A 17354-nucleotide genomic window follows, 5' to 3' on the forward strand; every position below is an offset into this window, starting at 1 on the left:
TCGGGAAGGGGTGATGATCTCCGGGGAAAGGGGAAGCTCCTGTCCTCGACGAGGTATGCGTTAGATGGGAGAAGCTGCCGCCGATGCTCCCTGAGGTCGCAGCAGAGGAGGGCCTTCTCCAAAAAAAATACGAGAATCGCGGGCGGATCGCGGAACCCTGGAAGTACATCAGTGCGTACGCTGCGGGGACCACAAGCAGCCAGTAGATGTACTGTTTTGGCGACGCTCATGAGTATTATGAGCAGCTGCTATCTGCTGCTGGGTGCATCCATGAAGATGAAGAACCTGTCGATGGCTGCAACCACACCCGGGGAGCTGGCGCACGCTGCAAAGCCTGCGATGGTTCCATGTGGCCGCGCTCCTATTGGCCACGCGATGGCGTCACTGTGCGCGGTAGCAACATATTTGCAAAATGTTGTTAGATACTAGTGTGACCCAGATTTTGAACTTCCGAACTTGTCGCCAACGTCGTGTGGGGGGTACTGGCTCGGCAAGATATTGCAGCGCAGGCATCACATCTTCCAACGGACGCTTCTGGTTGCCCCTGCGCTGGCCATGATTGTCATAATAAGGAGCCAGCTTTGCTTAGAGATTTTGAGAGAAAAAATGTGCGCGGATACGAGACTGCGATTTGAAATCCTCGTTATCATGTCCTGGAACCACGTCATGTAAATAATTTTCTGTTTTGTTTGCGCGACGCTGGTGCTTTGGCAGGGCCAGAACCGCTACGTCGGCGTATGCGCCAATGTGTTAGTCACTTTCTGGATCCGGTAACATAGTTCGTCTGGACAACACTTGGCGTCTCATTACAACACGTGTTCCGAACAAAGCTGTATCCCTGCTTGCAGCAACACGCGCAAAACTCGACCATGCGTAACAAAATACATGGACGACCTCAGTATACATGCGCGACGCTCGCGCAACGCTTGAAGTAATGTCGCGTCTGTCGGAGTCGAAGGCGATGATCTGCCTTTCTCTGCCTATAATATTCTCGTTAATGTAAAGTCGTCATGGTATAGGCAGCTGTTGTGAGAGATGCACGTGAAGTATTTGTATTTAACTGTCCTGACTCGTCAATATCATCTCTGCTGCGCGTCAAATGTGTTTGTTGGAAAACAGCGATTTTATTAGCCGCCATATTTGGGAGTTACTTGAAGCGTTCTCCATGGCGCAGATGACGTATCTGTGCAACGTCATAGGTTGTTACCTGAAAAGGCGGAGCATCTGGCAGCATTTCCCCATCAAGAACGGGGCCCTGATGAGCCGTGACCTTCTGCGGGCCAGTGTAAAACCGCGCGCCGCGCCACGCTGCACAGCAGGAATGGTGGTCAGACCATACCTTCGAGGAAGGCTACCTTCCGGTTCCCGGAGCTTGACCTTGCCGAGTTGTCCCGACAGCGCGGCAACGTATGAAACACGCGCCAGGTCACGCGAGCAATGTAGTGCGTCGTTCCACTCGCCTTGGGGCTTGGCTGCGACCTTTGAGCTTTGGCTCAGAGAGAACGTACGGGAGCGGAGCCATCTGACCATTTTTAGTTCTGATATCGCAGGCCACCTGGCAACATGCCACGAGTTTCCCGGCACTGAGTTGCTGAGACAGCGCGGGACTTACCCGCGCGGGAAGACGCTACCTGAAGTATCCCAGGCGTCTGTCCGGAAAATTGTGACTGGCCATTGCTATTGCATGATAAGAATGCCTCACAAACTGATGCTGTCCCTTTGCCTGTGCACCAAACGAGAGTAATTTAGGCGAGTCATTTGTTTGGTCCTCTATGTTGAGGAGAGGAGCTCTCAAGTTGGAACGTTCCTGGCGGACAGGCACACTGCACGCATCTCTGGATCCCGCACGCATCTCTAGATACTGCACGCACCTGTAGATCCTGCACGCATCTCTAGATCATGCACGCATCGTTAGACCCTGCACGCATCTCTAGACCCCCGCACGCATTTCTACATCCACACGTACCTCTAGATTCCGCACGCATCTCTAGACCTCCCACACATCTCTAAATCCACGCGTACCCCTAGATGCCGCGCGCATCTCTAGACCCCGCACACAGTGCGATGTACTACCATGTACGGTAGCTGTCCTATATTTTAGTGACGGCTTCCCTTTATATCGTTAGCGTTTGGTGGTGCACGACGCTTGTATATTGACGCATGACGCGGGGGTCTGAAATAGAGATGAAGGGGTAGAGCAGGGTACGTGGCGTCTAAGACCAATTACTGATAGATAATACTCGGACATGACACCACATGGTGGCAGCGGGGTGAGAACACACTACAGCACAATCTAAAAAGGAGGGAAGAAATGTCTAGTCGCAATAAGCCAAATTAAGGGCTTCAGTAGTGCGCTTTACGTGCGTCGCAATCGCCGCAGAAAACAAAAAAATGTCTGATTCTTTCATACCTCACATGGAATGGGAAGCTGCTGACCAAAGCCTTGCCATAAAGCTCTTCAAGCAGAAATGTGAACTGTTTTTCTCAGTGAAAGAAATCAAAAAAGAAAAACAAGTGGACCATATCTTGCTGTCCTCAGGAGAGCCAGGCCTGAGATTCTACAACTCATGGGGCCTCCTAGCAGAGGGAGAGAAGGATCCCAAAAAGGTATGGGACAAATTCCAGACCCAAGTTGAGCCTAAGACCAACTTCAGAGTGGCCAGGCTGTTCCTCCAACGCCTGAAGCAGGAGGAAGGCGAGTCGTTTGATGACTTTGTTTCCAGATGCAAACTCCAGGCCCAAAAATGTGCCTTCAGGGATGACCAGGAGTTCAATGAAGGGGCCATGGAACAAATTGTCATTGGCACATGCCATGCTGAGGTTCAAAAAGAGCTCCTCAGCAAAGATAATACTCTCCACCTGGACAAAGTGCTGGAGGTGGGTCGCACACATGAAGTGTCCATGCGGCACATGCAGCAAGTAAAGAGCATGCAATCCCAAGATGCCAACCAAGTAGCGCACTACCTGCAAAGAAGCCAGAAAGGTAACAAAACATGCACCAGATGTGGCTACAAGGCTCATTTTCACAAACAAGAGTGGCCAGCCATGGGTTCAACATGTAAGGTGTGTGGAAAGCCGAACCACTGGAATACTGTCTGTGGGAGGCTCAAGATGTACAGCCAAGGGACAGCAAATCAGGGTCACGGAACCAACAAGGAGCAACCCAAAGGCATCAAAGGCACAACCAACCAAGCCGCAAACAACAAAACAACCAAAGCAGGTCAGTGCATGCCATCAGCAAAAATTATCCGTTCAGTCAGCCAACCCTCAACAGTCTCAAAGGAGCAGGTGCAAACCCAGTGAGTGAAGACACTCGAGATGAGGCCTTCACATACCTCCAAACAAGGCTGGACAGACAAAAACTGCTGGTGAACCTCAGAGTGAAAGTGGACACTGGTGCCCAGGGCAACACCCTGCCTGTGAGAATGTACCAGCAAATGTTCCCTCGCTCCCTGGCTGCTCAAGGTACGCCGCGGGCTGCTGATGTTATAAAATCAGATGTGATCCTCACAGCCTACAATGACACCACCATCAAACAGCATGGATGCATGGAACTGCTCTGCAGGTTTGGCAACAACAGCTGGACCCCAACCAAGTTCTTCGTGGTGGAGTCTGAAGGACCAGCCATCGTCGGACTGCCAAGCTCCCGCCAGTTGAATCTGGTGACGCTGCACTGTGCGATCACAGCCACAGACAGCAAGGTGAACACGGTTGAGGGCCTCGTGAAAAACTACCCGGACCAGTTCGACAGGATCGGCAAGTTCCCAGGGAAGTATCACATCGAGCTGAAGTAAGATACCCAACCTGTGATACATGCCCAGAGGAAGTTCTCCGTTCGCCTGAGAGAGCAAATCAAGGCGCAGCTGGACGAAAGGGAAACCACAGGTGTCATCAAGAAGGTCCAAGAGCCCACAGACTGGGTCAACAGCATGGTCTGCACCAAGAAGAGAGATGGAACTCTCAGAGTGTGCCTCGACCCGAAGGACCTCAACAAGGCCATCAAAAAGTGTCACCACAAGACACCAACGCTGGAGGAGCTGACGCACAAGCTGACAGGCGCCACCGTCTTCAGCAAGCTGGACGCCAAGAACGGCTACTGGTCGATGACGTTGGATGAGCAGAGCTCTTTCCTCACCACCTTCAACACCCCGTTCGGAAGGTGCAGGTACCTCCGGATGCCGTTCGGCCTGGTCATGTCCCAGGACGTGTTCCAGCGCAAGATAGACCAGATCCTGGGGGAATGTCCTGGAACAATGGGAATCACAGACGACGTGGCTGTCTTCGGCAAGAACGAAGCCGACCACGATGCAAATCTCCAACACCTGTTCACCGTCGCCAAGAAACATGGACTGTCGTTCAACAGCAGCAAGTGCGCCATCAAGCAGCAGTTCATCAAGTTTTACGGCATCACGTATGACCGAGACGGAGCGCACCCCGACCCTGACAAGGTCACGAACATCAAAGCGATGGCAACACCCTCCAACCAGAAGGAACTTCAAGAGTTCCTGGGCGTCATCACACACAAGTCGCCGTGCATACCAAAGCTGTCAGATGCAACAGAGCCACTCCGAGGACTTCTGAAGAAATGAGCCGAGTTCTGCTGGACAGCAGCCCACGAAGTAGCCTTCCAAAAGGTGAAAAAACGAATCTGCGAGGAGACGACCCTGGAATACTTAGATCCAAGGGAGCCGACACGAGTGGAAGTCGACGCCTTGCAGAAAGGCCTGGGAGCTGCCCTCGTGCAAGACGGGAAGCCCATCGTGTTCGCCTCATAGTCGCTGTCAGAAGCCGAGCAGCGCTACGCGAACATCGAAAGAGAGCTCCTGGCGGTCGTGTGTGAGTGCGAACGCTTCCACACGTACCTCTTCGGTCGCGACTTCATCGTCGAGAGCAACCACAAGCCACTAGAGATGGTCTAACTGAAGAACCTCCGAGCAGCACCACCAAGACTCCAGAGGATGTTGATGCGTCTGCAAAACTACAACGTGCAGATCACCTACAAACCTGGCAAGCAGATGCTGCTCGCAGATGGACTGTCGCGCCTCCCGCCGGCAGAAAACAGCCACATTGAGCTCGACCTGCAGATCCATCTTGTGCACTTCGGTGCCGGAAAGCTCCAAAAGCTGAGGGAAGAAACGTCGCGCGACAAAACGTTGACGGAGCCCCGTGACGTCATCGTCGCAGGCTGGCCTGGATCTCAAAAAAGCCTGCCTCCGTCCCTCCGACCGTACTGGTCGTACCGAGACGAACTGGCGGTGTAAGATGGACTCGTCCTGACCGGGGAGAGATTCGTCATCCCCAAGAGATGAGGGAAGAAATTCTGCAAAAAATACATAAAAGCCACCAAGGACAGGTCAAGTGCAAGCTGCGAGCAAGAGAATGTGTCTACTGGCCAGGCATTAACAGAGACATCGAGAGGGAGACGGCAAAGTGTGAGACCTGCCAAAAGCACATGAGGAGTCAGCAAAAGGAGCCGATGACACAAATGGAGCTGCCAACGCGCCCATGGCAGATCATCGGCACAGACCTCTTCCATTTGAACTACCAAACGTACCTGGCCGTCGCAGACTACTTCTCGAAGTTCCCGATTGTAAGGAGGATACCGGGGCACTGCACCAGCAAAGCAGTCATCAACGCTCTGAAGAAAATCTTCGAGGAATACGGCATCCCAGACACCATCAGGAGTAACAACGGACCACAGTACGACTGTGAGTCGTTCGCCTGCTTCATGAGGGAGTGGAGCATTGTGCACATCACGAGCTCACCCCACTTCCCAGAGAGCAACGGCTTCATAGAGCGGACCATCCAAACGCTGAAGCAAGCCATGAAGAAGGCTCTAGATAGCGGCAGTGACGTGCTCATGGCACTCCTCACCCTGCGGACGACGCCCATCGACAGTCACCTGCCAAGCCCAGCCGAAATCCTCCAAGGTCGGAAAGTCCGAGGAAATCTGCCCATGAAGACCCGACCAAGAAGTGAGCAGGCCGACGTCCTGCCACGCCTGGTGGAACGCCAGACCACCCAAAAGGCTTGCCACGACCGACATGCGACTGAGCTGTCAACACTCAGTCCCGGACAACCCATCCGCGTACAGCACCCTCAGAGCGGCCGACGGAATCCAGCGACCGTTGTGGACCAGCGACCTGAACCAAGGTCGTACACCATCAGAGCGGCCAACGGCGCGGTCTATCTGAGGAACCGGCAACACCTTCGCAGCCTCAGCCCGTCTCCAACTCGCTTGGACAACACCACCCCAGCCAGGACGGTGTCAGCGCAAAGCAGCCCACCTCCACCAGCTGCCTACGCTCAGACGAGCCCCAGAGCGGTAGTGGTACCAGACCACGAACCGCCAAACATCCCAACTTCCCGTTACGGTCGAGTTCTGAAGAAACCCGACCGCCTGGACCTTTAGTGCGTAGTGTACATATGTTGAAAAGGGGGATGCGATGTACTACCATGTACGGTAGCCGTCTTATATTTTAGTGACGGCTTCCCTTTATATCGTTAGCGTTTGCATTTATGTTTTCGTACATGTGTATCCCAGCAACCGCCAACAGCGGTGTTAGCATAGTGGTGAGCGAAATGACACAACTATCAATGTTCTGCCAAAAATGTTTTGTCTTACCAAGTATCAGAGGTGATGAGAAATATATTTATATTTCATTTTGTGAATACATTTATATTTACTGTATCTCAACAACTAGCTTTTAAAAACAACGAGAAACGATGTTTTCGAGCAGGAAAGCTGAGGCCACTAAAACCTACATTGTCGAGGATATATTGGACGAAGGCAATCTAAATGCAACGAAACTTCCCCAACTATTTTGCGCTTGCTTCTTTGTTTTATTTCTGTGCATTCTTTTTTGTAAGTAGTTTGGACGTCAACAGAGCCGTCCAAATGGCCCAACTATCAATTTTCCGTCAAAAATGATTTGTCTTACCAAGTATTAGAGGTGATGAGAAACAAATTTATATTATCATTTTGTAAATACATTTATACTTACTGTAGCTCAACGACTAGCTTTTAAAAATAACGAGAAACGAGGTTTTGGAGCAGGAAAGCTGAGGCCACTAAAACCTACATTGTCGAGTACATATCGGACGAAAGCGATGGAAATGCAGCGAAACTTCCCAACTATGTTGCGTTTGCTTCTTTCTTTTATTTCTATGCATTCTTTTCTGTAGGTAGTTTAGACGTCAACAGAGCCGTTCAATAGTCCTAAGATCGCCACGTGGTCCAGGGCCCTAAGATCGCATTTCGTTGAGGGTCTCGACCACTCGGGGCACGGACGAATCGTAGTTGAGCTAACGATCTTATACCCGGCCCCTTCTCTTTCTCCCACTTCCACCTTACTCTGCCGTAAAGACGTGGATCCCTACAAAATAGCACGTCATTCTGATGAAAATCCCGCGGAATGCAGTCCTCCTTGAAGGTTTTTGGGCGATACAATATCTTCTATCTCATATCAATTTCTGACTCGCTTTTGCCACTCAGTCCTCAGATACCAAAGGAAAACATAAAGGCACAGGAACCCAAATGTACTCTTATAAATGTACCTAAGACACGCACATAGGAGAGAATGGGCATTTAATGTAACAATTGAGGGAATGCACATTTAGACCCGGAACTAGACTCAATTTCATTCATTTAGTGCATTCAAACCTCATGTTTGCCGTACCCCAGGACGGTTAATCCTGTGCTCAATGCTTTCCTCAACAAATTCAGCAAAACCAGAGATCTGATGGGGATCTATGACCACGAAACACTATTAGTAATTGCACACGCTCCGGAACATCCGTTCTAAAAGCAACAGGACCTAAACCATGTTAATTATACAGATGCCTAGATTGCTAGTTTATTCCATGTCGTAACTTGTATAAAGAACGACGTAAAACCGAAATCCCGGATAAGCCCACGAGAACACTCAATGCACGGCATCTGAATTGGAGCAGACACGTATTGCGCTACGCCAACTGACACCTCCCATCATTTCTTAGAACCCCGTCGGCTGTACTCTTTTAATGGCATAGCCTTTAAATGAGATGGCACACTGTACCGGACGTCATTGACTTCTTACGACAATGGTACAGTGGTCCTCATACAATAATCCCGGCTAAACACTCGAAGACCTACAAATCGTGGACGATGATATGAACGAGATCATCAGCTTCAACATGCCATGCAAGTGTATTCAGATCGACAGAACACGCCTTAGCAGACAGGAAATGACGACAGTTTAGACACATTCCGCCTAAACCAGACATAACACATTTCGTCCAAAGGACTTCTCACAAACACAACAAAACAAGATTCACAAGCTGTCCAAGTGGTTTGTGCAGCCAAAAAGGAGACTGCACCTAGCACAGCGTACATTTTCCCGTCCGCAGGCAAACGCATCGTCATCATAAAACCATCAATACACCATCACATACCATCATCACATCATCATCGTATCAAGCCACCCCCGCTTCCATAGTCACGACGAAGACGAAGACTAATCAAGGTTAAATCGGGCTCCTTCCCAGCCCCACGCACAGCAGCAGCCTGAGCCGGCCGGCACCCGGTACAGGCATGCAGGGAGCGGCTGGGCGCCCCAAGATAAACATTGTAGGTTCCTGTGTGCACCACCTCTTTTCCTCAATACATGCACACACCAGATGTCTTGCACGCTTACCCAAGCACATTTAGACTTGATGCATACCATCGCCTCAAACTCTGCATTTGGAACGACTAGAAAGGCGTCATATAGTAAAGCCCCACTAAGCCTAAGCTTGTAGCTATAGGTATTTACTGAAAGGCCCGGATATTTCCGCGGCAAGGCATCTGATGAGCATGCAATGATCATGACACTGAAATGAGGGAAGCAGTCTGCATGAGAACATGTCTATGGTGCCTCTTCTGTTTAACTGCCCAACTCGCACCTCCATGACCTCAACTTGACATGACCTGTTCTGCGACCCAGTGCTCGATTTTGCTCGACGCAGCCGTACAGACTGTGCGGCTATTTGTAGTGCAGTTGTACTTTGTGTCCCGCGCCCCTGCTGGGGCGGGGCGCGGCAGGTGGTCAGGTTCGCAGGCCGGCCCCGGCTGCGCGGCAGATGCGCGCCGCCACCGCAATTCGCACGGCCCCGGCTCGCGACCCCCGCTGTCGGAAGTCGCCATTGGGAGAGCAGAGAGGGTAGGTGCACCGTCAGGGGCTGCTGTGGTGCGAGACCAAAATACAGAGAAGTTTTGGTGAAATTCTTGGCGTCTCACTACAGCGGCGCAGCGGCACGACGCTGTCCCAGATACCGCTGATACGGGTGTGTTCGAGTCAGTCTCCGCGAAGGTGCACACGAGTCGGTGGTCGGGACCAGACTGTCCTTCCGTACTCCGCGAGACGCTCTGCCACCCACCGTCCGGTCTAGATACTACTACTCGCGCGCTATTCTCGGTACTCGCACATCCCCCACCAGTCATTCAGCCCGCGGGACGCGATCGAATGACGAACACAATTTTTGTATACGCGAGGGATGAGTGTACACTAGAGAATTGAGCACGACAAGTATGGCGGGAGACGCGATCGCGGGCCGGTAGGAAGACAGGCGGCGGAGCGCGGAGCCTACAGTGCGAGAATACGGGGTCGCATGCTAAATCTACCGCACACGGTGTGCCTGGCCACTCAGTCACATGGTCCCAATTAGACGTTCGCGACGCCGGGTAGCCCGTGCAGACCATTGCGGCGGCGCTGGGAAGACGTCGGGCGGCGCCTCTCCATCCGGTATTGGACCTGGGGTCGGCTCACTCAGACGTCCCGGATCCCCCGCGGGGACCGGCTCGGGCGGGGGCGGTGTGCCCGCCGCGGCCGCCGGCGCCGGGGGCGCGGCCGCTGGCAGCTGCGAGAGCTCGGCCGCGTCCGGCCGGCTGGGGGCGTACCGCTGGCGGATGTGACGCCGGTTCCGTGTCAACACCCGGCTGCTGGGCAGGCGGATGCAGTAGCGGTGGTGGGGGCCGATCTCTGCGATGATGCAGTACCGGTCCCAGCGGCCAGTGGCTGAATTTTGGGGGGCCGCTAGAGTCTCCGTCCGGAGGACTGGCAGATCCCGCGCGTGGAAGTTGTACCGCGCGTCGATGTCTTTTTGTCGCGCGGCCGCGGCCGCGGCGCGCTCGGCATCATCGGCTTCTTGCTGCCAGCGCGGCGCGAACGCCCGCCGGTGAGCCGGCACCATGTCCCGCACGGGGGCATGGCAGAGGATCTGAGCCGATGATCAGCCGTCCGGGCCGGGTGTGTTGCGGTTCTGCAACATGCCTCGCACAGAGGCGTCGTCGTCCACATGATTTTGTCGCCAGCACCGGCGGATGAGTTTGGCAGCGTATTTTACCGCTGTTTCGGCGCGGCCATTTGACTGCGGGTAGTGTGGCGAAGACATCTTATGGGTCACTGCCCATTTGGAGAGAAATGCTTTGAATGCCTTTGATGTGCATTGAGGGCCGCCGTCCGACCACAGGAGCTTCGGCACCCCAGCTGTGCAAAAGATGTCACAGAACTCTCTGACGAGGTAGGCGGCTGTGGCGTGGCGGCCGAGAGGGCTAACAATCAGCCAGCCAGAGAATGGGTCGACCGCGACCAGGAAGTGGCGCCCGGCATATTAGCAGAAGTCTGCGCAGAGGTGCTGGAACGGCCGGCTGGCTGGTTCGTGATGCCGGATCGTTTCTCTTTGTTGGGCCGGGAGCTTTCGTTGGCATTACTGACATGCCTTGGTTATGCTGTCGGTGTCGTTTGACATCCCATGCCAAAATACTAGCTGGCGGGCCCGACTTTTTGTCTTTTCTTTGCCCATGTGTCCGGCGTGGAGCTCCCGGAGCACGGAGGGTCGCATTGGCCGAGGGATCACGAGGCGGCACCCGTGAAGCACCAGACCGTCTTCAACTGTCAGTTTGTCGTGCACTGACCAGTAGGGGCGAATTTGGTACGGGGGTCGATTTTTTATGAGGGAAGCCGTTTGTGACTGCCTCGAGTAGGAGCTGGGCTTCCTCGTCGCCATCTGCCGCCTCCAGTACGTCCCGTAGTCGGAGGTCGAGGTGCGACGCGTCGATCGCCCGCGCAGCGACGGTGGCGACGGTAGGAGCGGTGTCGTCTTCGGCCAGCTCGTTGTCATCGGTGGGCGGGTCGACTGGTGACCTTCTGAGCGCGTCGGCCGCCAGCTGGCTCTTGCCTCGACACCACGACGCAGTCATGCTGACGTCGGATATTTTTTCGCGTAGTCTTTGCAGTCGCGGGTTCTCGATTTCGTCGAGGTTTTTGTCGTTGATGATGGGCACGAGAGGGCGGTGATCAACGACGAGGTCCAGGTGTGGAAGGCCAGAGACGAAAAGTCGGCTCTTTTTAAACGCCCAGGCGACTGCCAGCAATTCTAGTTCTATTGTAGCGTACCGAGATTCGGTGTCGGTGAGGAAGCGCGGCCCGGCTTGCACTACTTGCCACGTACTACCTGCACTACCTGGAGACGGCTGGCGTCCGTAGACAGCCTCGTCGGCCTTGTCGGGTCGAAGCACGCTAGAGTGCGGACGGACGACAGCGCCTCTCTCTCCGCCTGGATCGCCACCTCGTGAAAGATGTCCCAGATGAAGGTTCTCTTCGCGCTCAGGAGGTGGCGCAGCGGTTCCAGCAGTTTAGCCGTCTCTTCGTTGGCTCGTTGAATCGGTACAGCTCCCGCCTCACGGACCGTCGACGTCGTCCACGAGACTTGGTTGACGAGGTCGAAAGAGCTCCGGAGGTCAGTGAGCGATTTCGGTGCCGGGAACGCCGTTATGTCTTTCGTCAGGGCCGGTAGGGCACGAAGCCGTTTCGGGACACGATGAAGCCGGCAAATTTGACGCTGGTCTTCATGTGCTGCGTCTTGGAGGGGTTCAGGGAGACCCGGCGGGCACGGCACCTCGTCAAAAACCTCCGGACTCGGGCGACGTGTTCTTCTTCCGTCTTGCTGAAGATGATGACGTCGTCCACGACACGTTGGATGCCGTCCACGTCCCCGAAGCACTCGTCCATGCGCCGATTGTAATGTTCGCTAATTGACGAGGCGCCATAGGGGGCGCGCAGATAGCGGTAGCGCCCGAATGGTGGAATAAACGTCGTCAGGTTTCGGCTGTCTTCGTCTAGAGGGCACTGGTGGTATCCTTTGGTGGCGTCGAACACGCTAAGCCATTTAGCGTCCGACGCTGTGATGGATGCGACACACTCAGCGGGCGTGTTGGATTGGTACAGCTCCCGCCTCACAGATCTATTCAGCTTTGAAAGGTCTACACACAGTCGAATGTCCATGCCGTCCTTCTTAGCGGCCACAATGATGGGCGCGCACCACTCAGTTGGCTCCGTGACGGGCTCGATGATGCCGTCACGCTCGATTTTTTTCGAGCTCGTGGCGCAGGGGCTCTCTCAGAGCTATCGGCACCCTGCGTGGCAAGCGCACGGCGAAGGGGGTGGCGTCTTCTCGCAGATGGATTTGGTCTTCTTCTCCTGGCATGGTTCGTACTTTGCCGTCCAATGCGTCGGAAAACTCGTGAAGTGGCGCTGCATTCTCGGTTACGTCGGAAGAGATGTGACCGTGAGGCAGCTCTTAGGCGCTTGGGGGCGATGCGTGCTGCACGGGGACTGTAGAGGGCCGCACCGATCGGGTGGTGTGGTGCGCTGAGGACGGGCGGGCCGGCCCGTCTCCGTCGTCAAAGGTCGGCCGTCCGACCGTCCCTCCCCCGGCCGGGCGCTCGCGGCGTCCCGTCTCTTCTCCGGTTTCGGTAGGGGAGGGCTGGCTGCGGCGCGGCGCGCGCGTCTCAGCCGCGGCTGGGTTGGGCGGCGGCGGCTGACTAGCGGGTGCGCCGGGCGGTCTGGCATCCCGAATGACTGCATCTATCTGCCGTGGGTAATTGGCCGGTACGATACGAAGACGGACGGCAGTGCGCTGCGAGAGGAGGAGTCGTAGCACTCCTGGGATGATATGCACCGTGTCAGACACCGTTACGTCACCCAGGATGATTCGGACGGGCAGATTCCCGCGTGTAGCACGCCTACGAAGTCAAACTCTTCACCAAGCTTCAAAAAGAGTCTTCTGGCGGTGCTATATTATGATAACGATGCACCGGTTGCGATACGGGTGGCACCTGGGCTCTGAGCGTGCGCTCGGGTCCGAAGCTCTGGTTTACCTACCCCTGGACCACGCAGGGCCCTTTTTATATCACCGTCTGGGCGCACTCTGCCCTTGGCGTGACGCACAGAGTCTGGATGCTCACGAGGCCGAGTCGACGCGTTGCATGATCAGCGTGGGATCCTGCGTACAGTACAGTTCTGCAGCGCGTGATCATTGGTATTAGCCCCAGGTGGGAAATGTTAACTCGAGCAACGAAATGACCAGACTAGGCACGTCGGGAAACCAATTTGACGAAACATTGCTTTCAGAATGGCCCGTGTTTTCAAGTGGTTGCGATGGTATGTCAACACTCGCAATGTTTACCTCGTTCGGCGAACATTGATAATCAAATTGCACCCTTGGTCGTTTGTCCGTCATGTCCGTGCTGCGCTCACTAGAACCGCCGTTTCGTCTTTTTCGTCTCATTCGCCAGTCGCCAGGCTGAGCGAATCCATACCCCTCGTGAACAGACGTGTCCATTGGCGATGGTCTCTGGGTTATAGGGTTGGTCTTTGGTATCGCGATGCTCTCTGGGTTACGAAGGTTATAACGCGTCTGTCTCCATGGGGTTCGTACTAACCTTCCACTCTCGCCATTATCCGGTGATAGTGGTGAGCAGGGTTCAGTGGGGCTAATACTTAGCTGTGAAGGGCTGTCAAGGGGTGTCTTTTCTTCCCCTTGCAGTTCTGTGGCGTCCTCTTCTGCTTTTCGTTCTGCTATATCTTCCTCCTCTCCTATACTTCCGTCCTCTACATCCTCTACTTCCTCTGCTTCTTCTGTTTTATTAGGTTGATTTTGGATGTTGTTCCAAAGTGGCCGAAAATCCTGGTGGTTGTCTGGTACGTACCAGTATTGATCGCCGAAGGACAGTTTTGCTGCGCGCATGGGTTGTTGCCGTAGTGGCGGTTCTTCTGCTCTGACACCTACCTATATTGGTGGCCTGATTGTGTCGTTTGACCTATTCCAGACGTCATACGGTTCCCCAATGCGCAAGTTTTCTGAGTGCACTTGTTTTGACTTACCGGATATCATGTTTTTGATAAAGTAATTTTCTTCTCCCATCTTGGACACAATTCTATGGTATGGCTTCCAGCACAGCGTGAATTTGTAGAGTCACCAGGTTTTACTATGGGGTCGTAATAGTTGACTGGGTCTCCTAGCTTGAACTGTGATGATTCAGCGGTTCTATCTATTGATGTCTTGTTGTGGTCTCGAGACTGTTGCATGTTTTGGGTGACCTGTGTGAAAGCGTTATGTAGGTTCTCGAACATAACGGGCGCATAATCTTCTCCTGCGTAGTGAAGACGAGGTTGTAACAGGGTATCTACTGGAAGAACGTGGTCACGACCGTACAAAATAACAAAAAATGGGGATAATTTGGTTGACTTATTTTAGCTAACTCGGTAGGCGGCGAGGCATGGTTGCAAAATGTTATCCCACTGATCCTGGTTTTCACTAATTTGTTTTGCGATCACCTCATTCATGCATCTATGAAATCTCTCAGTTTTACCGTTTGAGTGCGCATGATAACTAGGTGTTCGTATTCTGGAAATACCGAGTTCTTTATTAACAATGTTCAGCAGGGAGTTACAAAATTCTGTTCCTTGATCACTGATAATTACTCGTGGACAGCCATGGCGATGTACGAATTCTTCAAGCATTATTTTTGCTATAGTGGCGGCCGTTTTATCCGGAATTGCCCAGGCTTCGGGCCATCCACTCATGCGGTCCACAATCGTACATATGTACATGTTACCCTTCTCTGTGAGTGGGAACGGTCCACACAAATCTATTCCTATTATCTCCAAAGGTGCTGAAGGCATTGGCATGTCCTGCAGGGGTCGTGTTTCCTTTCGCAGCTTTTTTCGATTACATGTCTCACATGTTTGGACGTACTGGGCAATATATTTTAGCATGGTTGGCCAAAAGTACGATTTCGCGATTTTGTCGGTTGTCTTTTCAATTCCTAAATGACCTCCAAAGAATCCGTCGTGAGCATGCTCCAGTACTACTTTCTGGAACTTCGGGGCAGGACTAGCTGCATGCGGGTTTGTGACCTTGTTTTTGTTCCTACTCCTATATAATACAGCAGTTCATTTTCCAGAGAAAATTTGGTATGAAGCTGATGATTTTCTTTAATCTCGGAAATTATTTGTTCCAAATCTTCTTGAGCCCTTTGAGCTTTTCTCAGTTCATCTAGCTCAAACTTGTGATAATTTAGCGTTTTTGTCTCTTCCTTTCCTAAGTTTTCGGATTCGTTAGGTACAGTGGTGGCATTATCATCTACATTAATATTTGTACGCTCACCCTTCCAATCCAGGTGCTCGTTGTCCTCTAGATCGCCGGTAATTTGGGTGTTGTGAAGGCGCGAGAGCATGTCTGCGGCTACGTTTTTGGGACCAGATATATATTTAATTTTGCATGCGTATTTTCCTAAAATGATGGCGCATCTTTGGATTGTGGGGTTTTCATTTCACTGGTAAACAAAAGTTTCACAGGTTTATGGTCCGTGTACGCCGTAAGTTGGGATTTCAACAACAATGGGTCGAAGTTTTTGTAAACTGTAAATAATGGCGAACACTTCGCGCTCTATGCTGGGCAATTTTTGCTGAGCATCTGTGAACTGGTGAGAAACATACTGAATAACTTTCTTTTGTCCTTTGATTTCTTGGGTGAGAACTGCACCCATAGCATATTGTGCAGAATCCGTATAAAGTTTAAAGGGTTGGGTGATATCTGGAAACGCAAGAATGGGGCCTTCACAAGACATTGTTTCAATGTATCAAAAGCTACTTGTGCCTCGGCCGGCCAATGGAATTTTGCATGTTTCTTTGTCAGGGCTGTAAATGGTTTCGCAATTCCGCTGAAACCGGGTACGTACTTTCGATAGTACGATGCCATGCCCAGGAAACTTAGGACATCACGGATGGTTTTGTGGGTTTGCATGTTTTCTACCACTTTGATTTTTTCCGGGTCTACAGCGATGCCATCGTTTGATACAATGTGGCCAAGACAGTGGAGTTTCTAAAAAATTCACATTTTGTAATTTTGAGTTTGAGGTTTGCTTTTCGGAGCCTGTCGAACACTTCCTCCAGGTGCTTTGGATGTTCTTCGAAGGAGTCACTGAACACGATGATGTCATCTATAAATGCAAGTGCAAATTTTCTGACATCCTCTAAAACTTCATTCATGAGATTTTGAAAGACTGATGGACTTCCGGCGAGGCCGAAGGCCATTCTGTTAAATTCGAATACCCGAAATCTGTCCTAAAAGCCGTTTTCTCCTTGCCCTCATTGAATGTTCATGGGGATGTTCCACATTTGGATGGCAATTTGAACTGAAATAGCCATCTCGACGACCTTGTGATGCAGTTTACGGTCATGTCATTTTTAAGACCCAAAACGATTTGGTTCCTAAGTTACACGACCGCAAAGTGTCAAAATCCTTATAGTTCCCCTATTTCAAAATAGCCCTCTGATTAACGACGCCAGAGAAGCGTCAACAGATACCCGTGATATTATTGGTTGTTTGTTTGTTTGTGTTTTGTTTATGATAAAAACCGTACGGCGGCTGATTCATTCGCAAAGGCGAAGATGCTGCACATGTGTTATAATGCGCGAAAGGTGATTGGCTGTTATTAAGATTGTACTGCTGAATACGTATCGCAAACATAAGTGTGGGCAATTTCGGGTTGTGCGACATTTCTCGAGGGGACATTCCTCCCCCCCCCCCCACTCCCAGGCAGTGTCCTCTTGCATCGGTGGGAGATGCCGGACATGAGGTGCTGTGTGTACGGTGATCGCAGGACAAAAGAATATAATTTGACCGTGTTCGCGTAAGTACCCTCCCTCCCAATCTGTTAAAAACACTTCCCGCCCAATATGTCTGTCGTATCATTGACATCTCAGCAATAACTTCAGGGTTTGCACGTCTCAATATGACATGCAGCTTGGAGTATGGTGTGCGGTCGCTTTCCATTGTTGTCACAGTTTGAGGAATGCGTATGCAATCACGGGCGCGTTCGGTCAAGGGAAAATTATTCAACGAATAATAATCCCTTCGATAATCATCCATGGTGATGTTCCATTTACACTCGACCGGTCCGGAAATTATCCCCTAGATTAGTTTCCCATGCGCCATTCACAGCCAAGGGTCACAGCTGGCAAGAACAGATTCTCCGTCTTGACCATGCT

General features: G+C 52.2%; 1 protein-coding gene across 1 annotated transcript; it reads left to right on the forward strand.

The window, feature by feature from the left end:
- Positions 1-2421: 2421 nt before the first annotated feature.
- LOC119096928 (uncharacterized) lies at positions 2422-3711 on the forward strand (the record flags this gene model as incomplete). Its single annotated transcript, XM_037219934.1, is given in 1 exon segment — positions 2422-3711. A coding segment is annotated over 1 exon segment (882 nt), but the record flags the coding sequence as incomplete, so codon positions are not given.
- Between the last annotated feature and the right edge of the window lie 13643 nt (positions 3712-17354).

The sequence above is a fragment of the Pollicipes pollicipes genome, unplaced genomic scaffold (assembly GCF_011947565.3).
Source record: "Pollicipes pollicipes isolate AB1234 unplaced genomic scaffold, Ppol_2.1 Scaffold_4295;HRSCAF=5057_pilon_pilon_pilon, whole genome shotgun sequence".
NCBI lineage: Eukaryota > Metazoa > Arthropoda > Thecostraca > Pollicipedomorpha > Pollicipedidae > Pollicipes > Pollicipes pollicipes.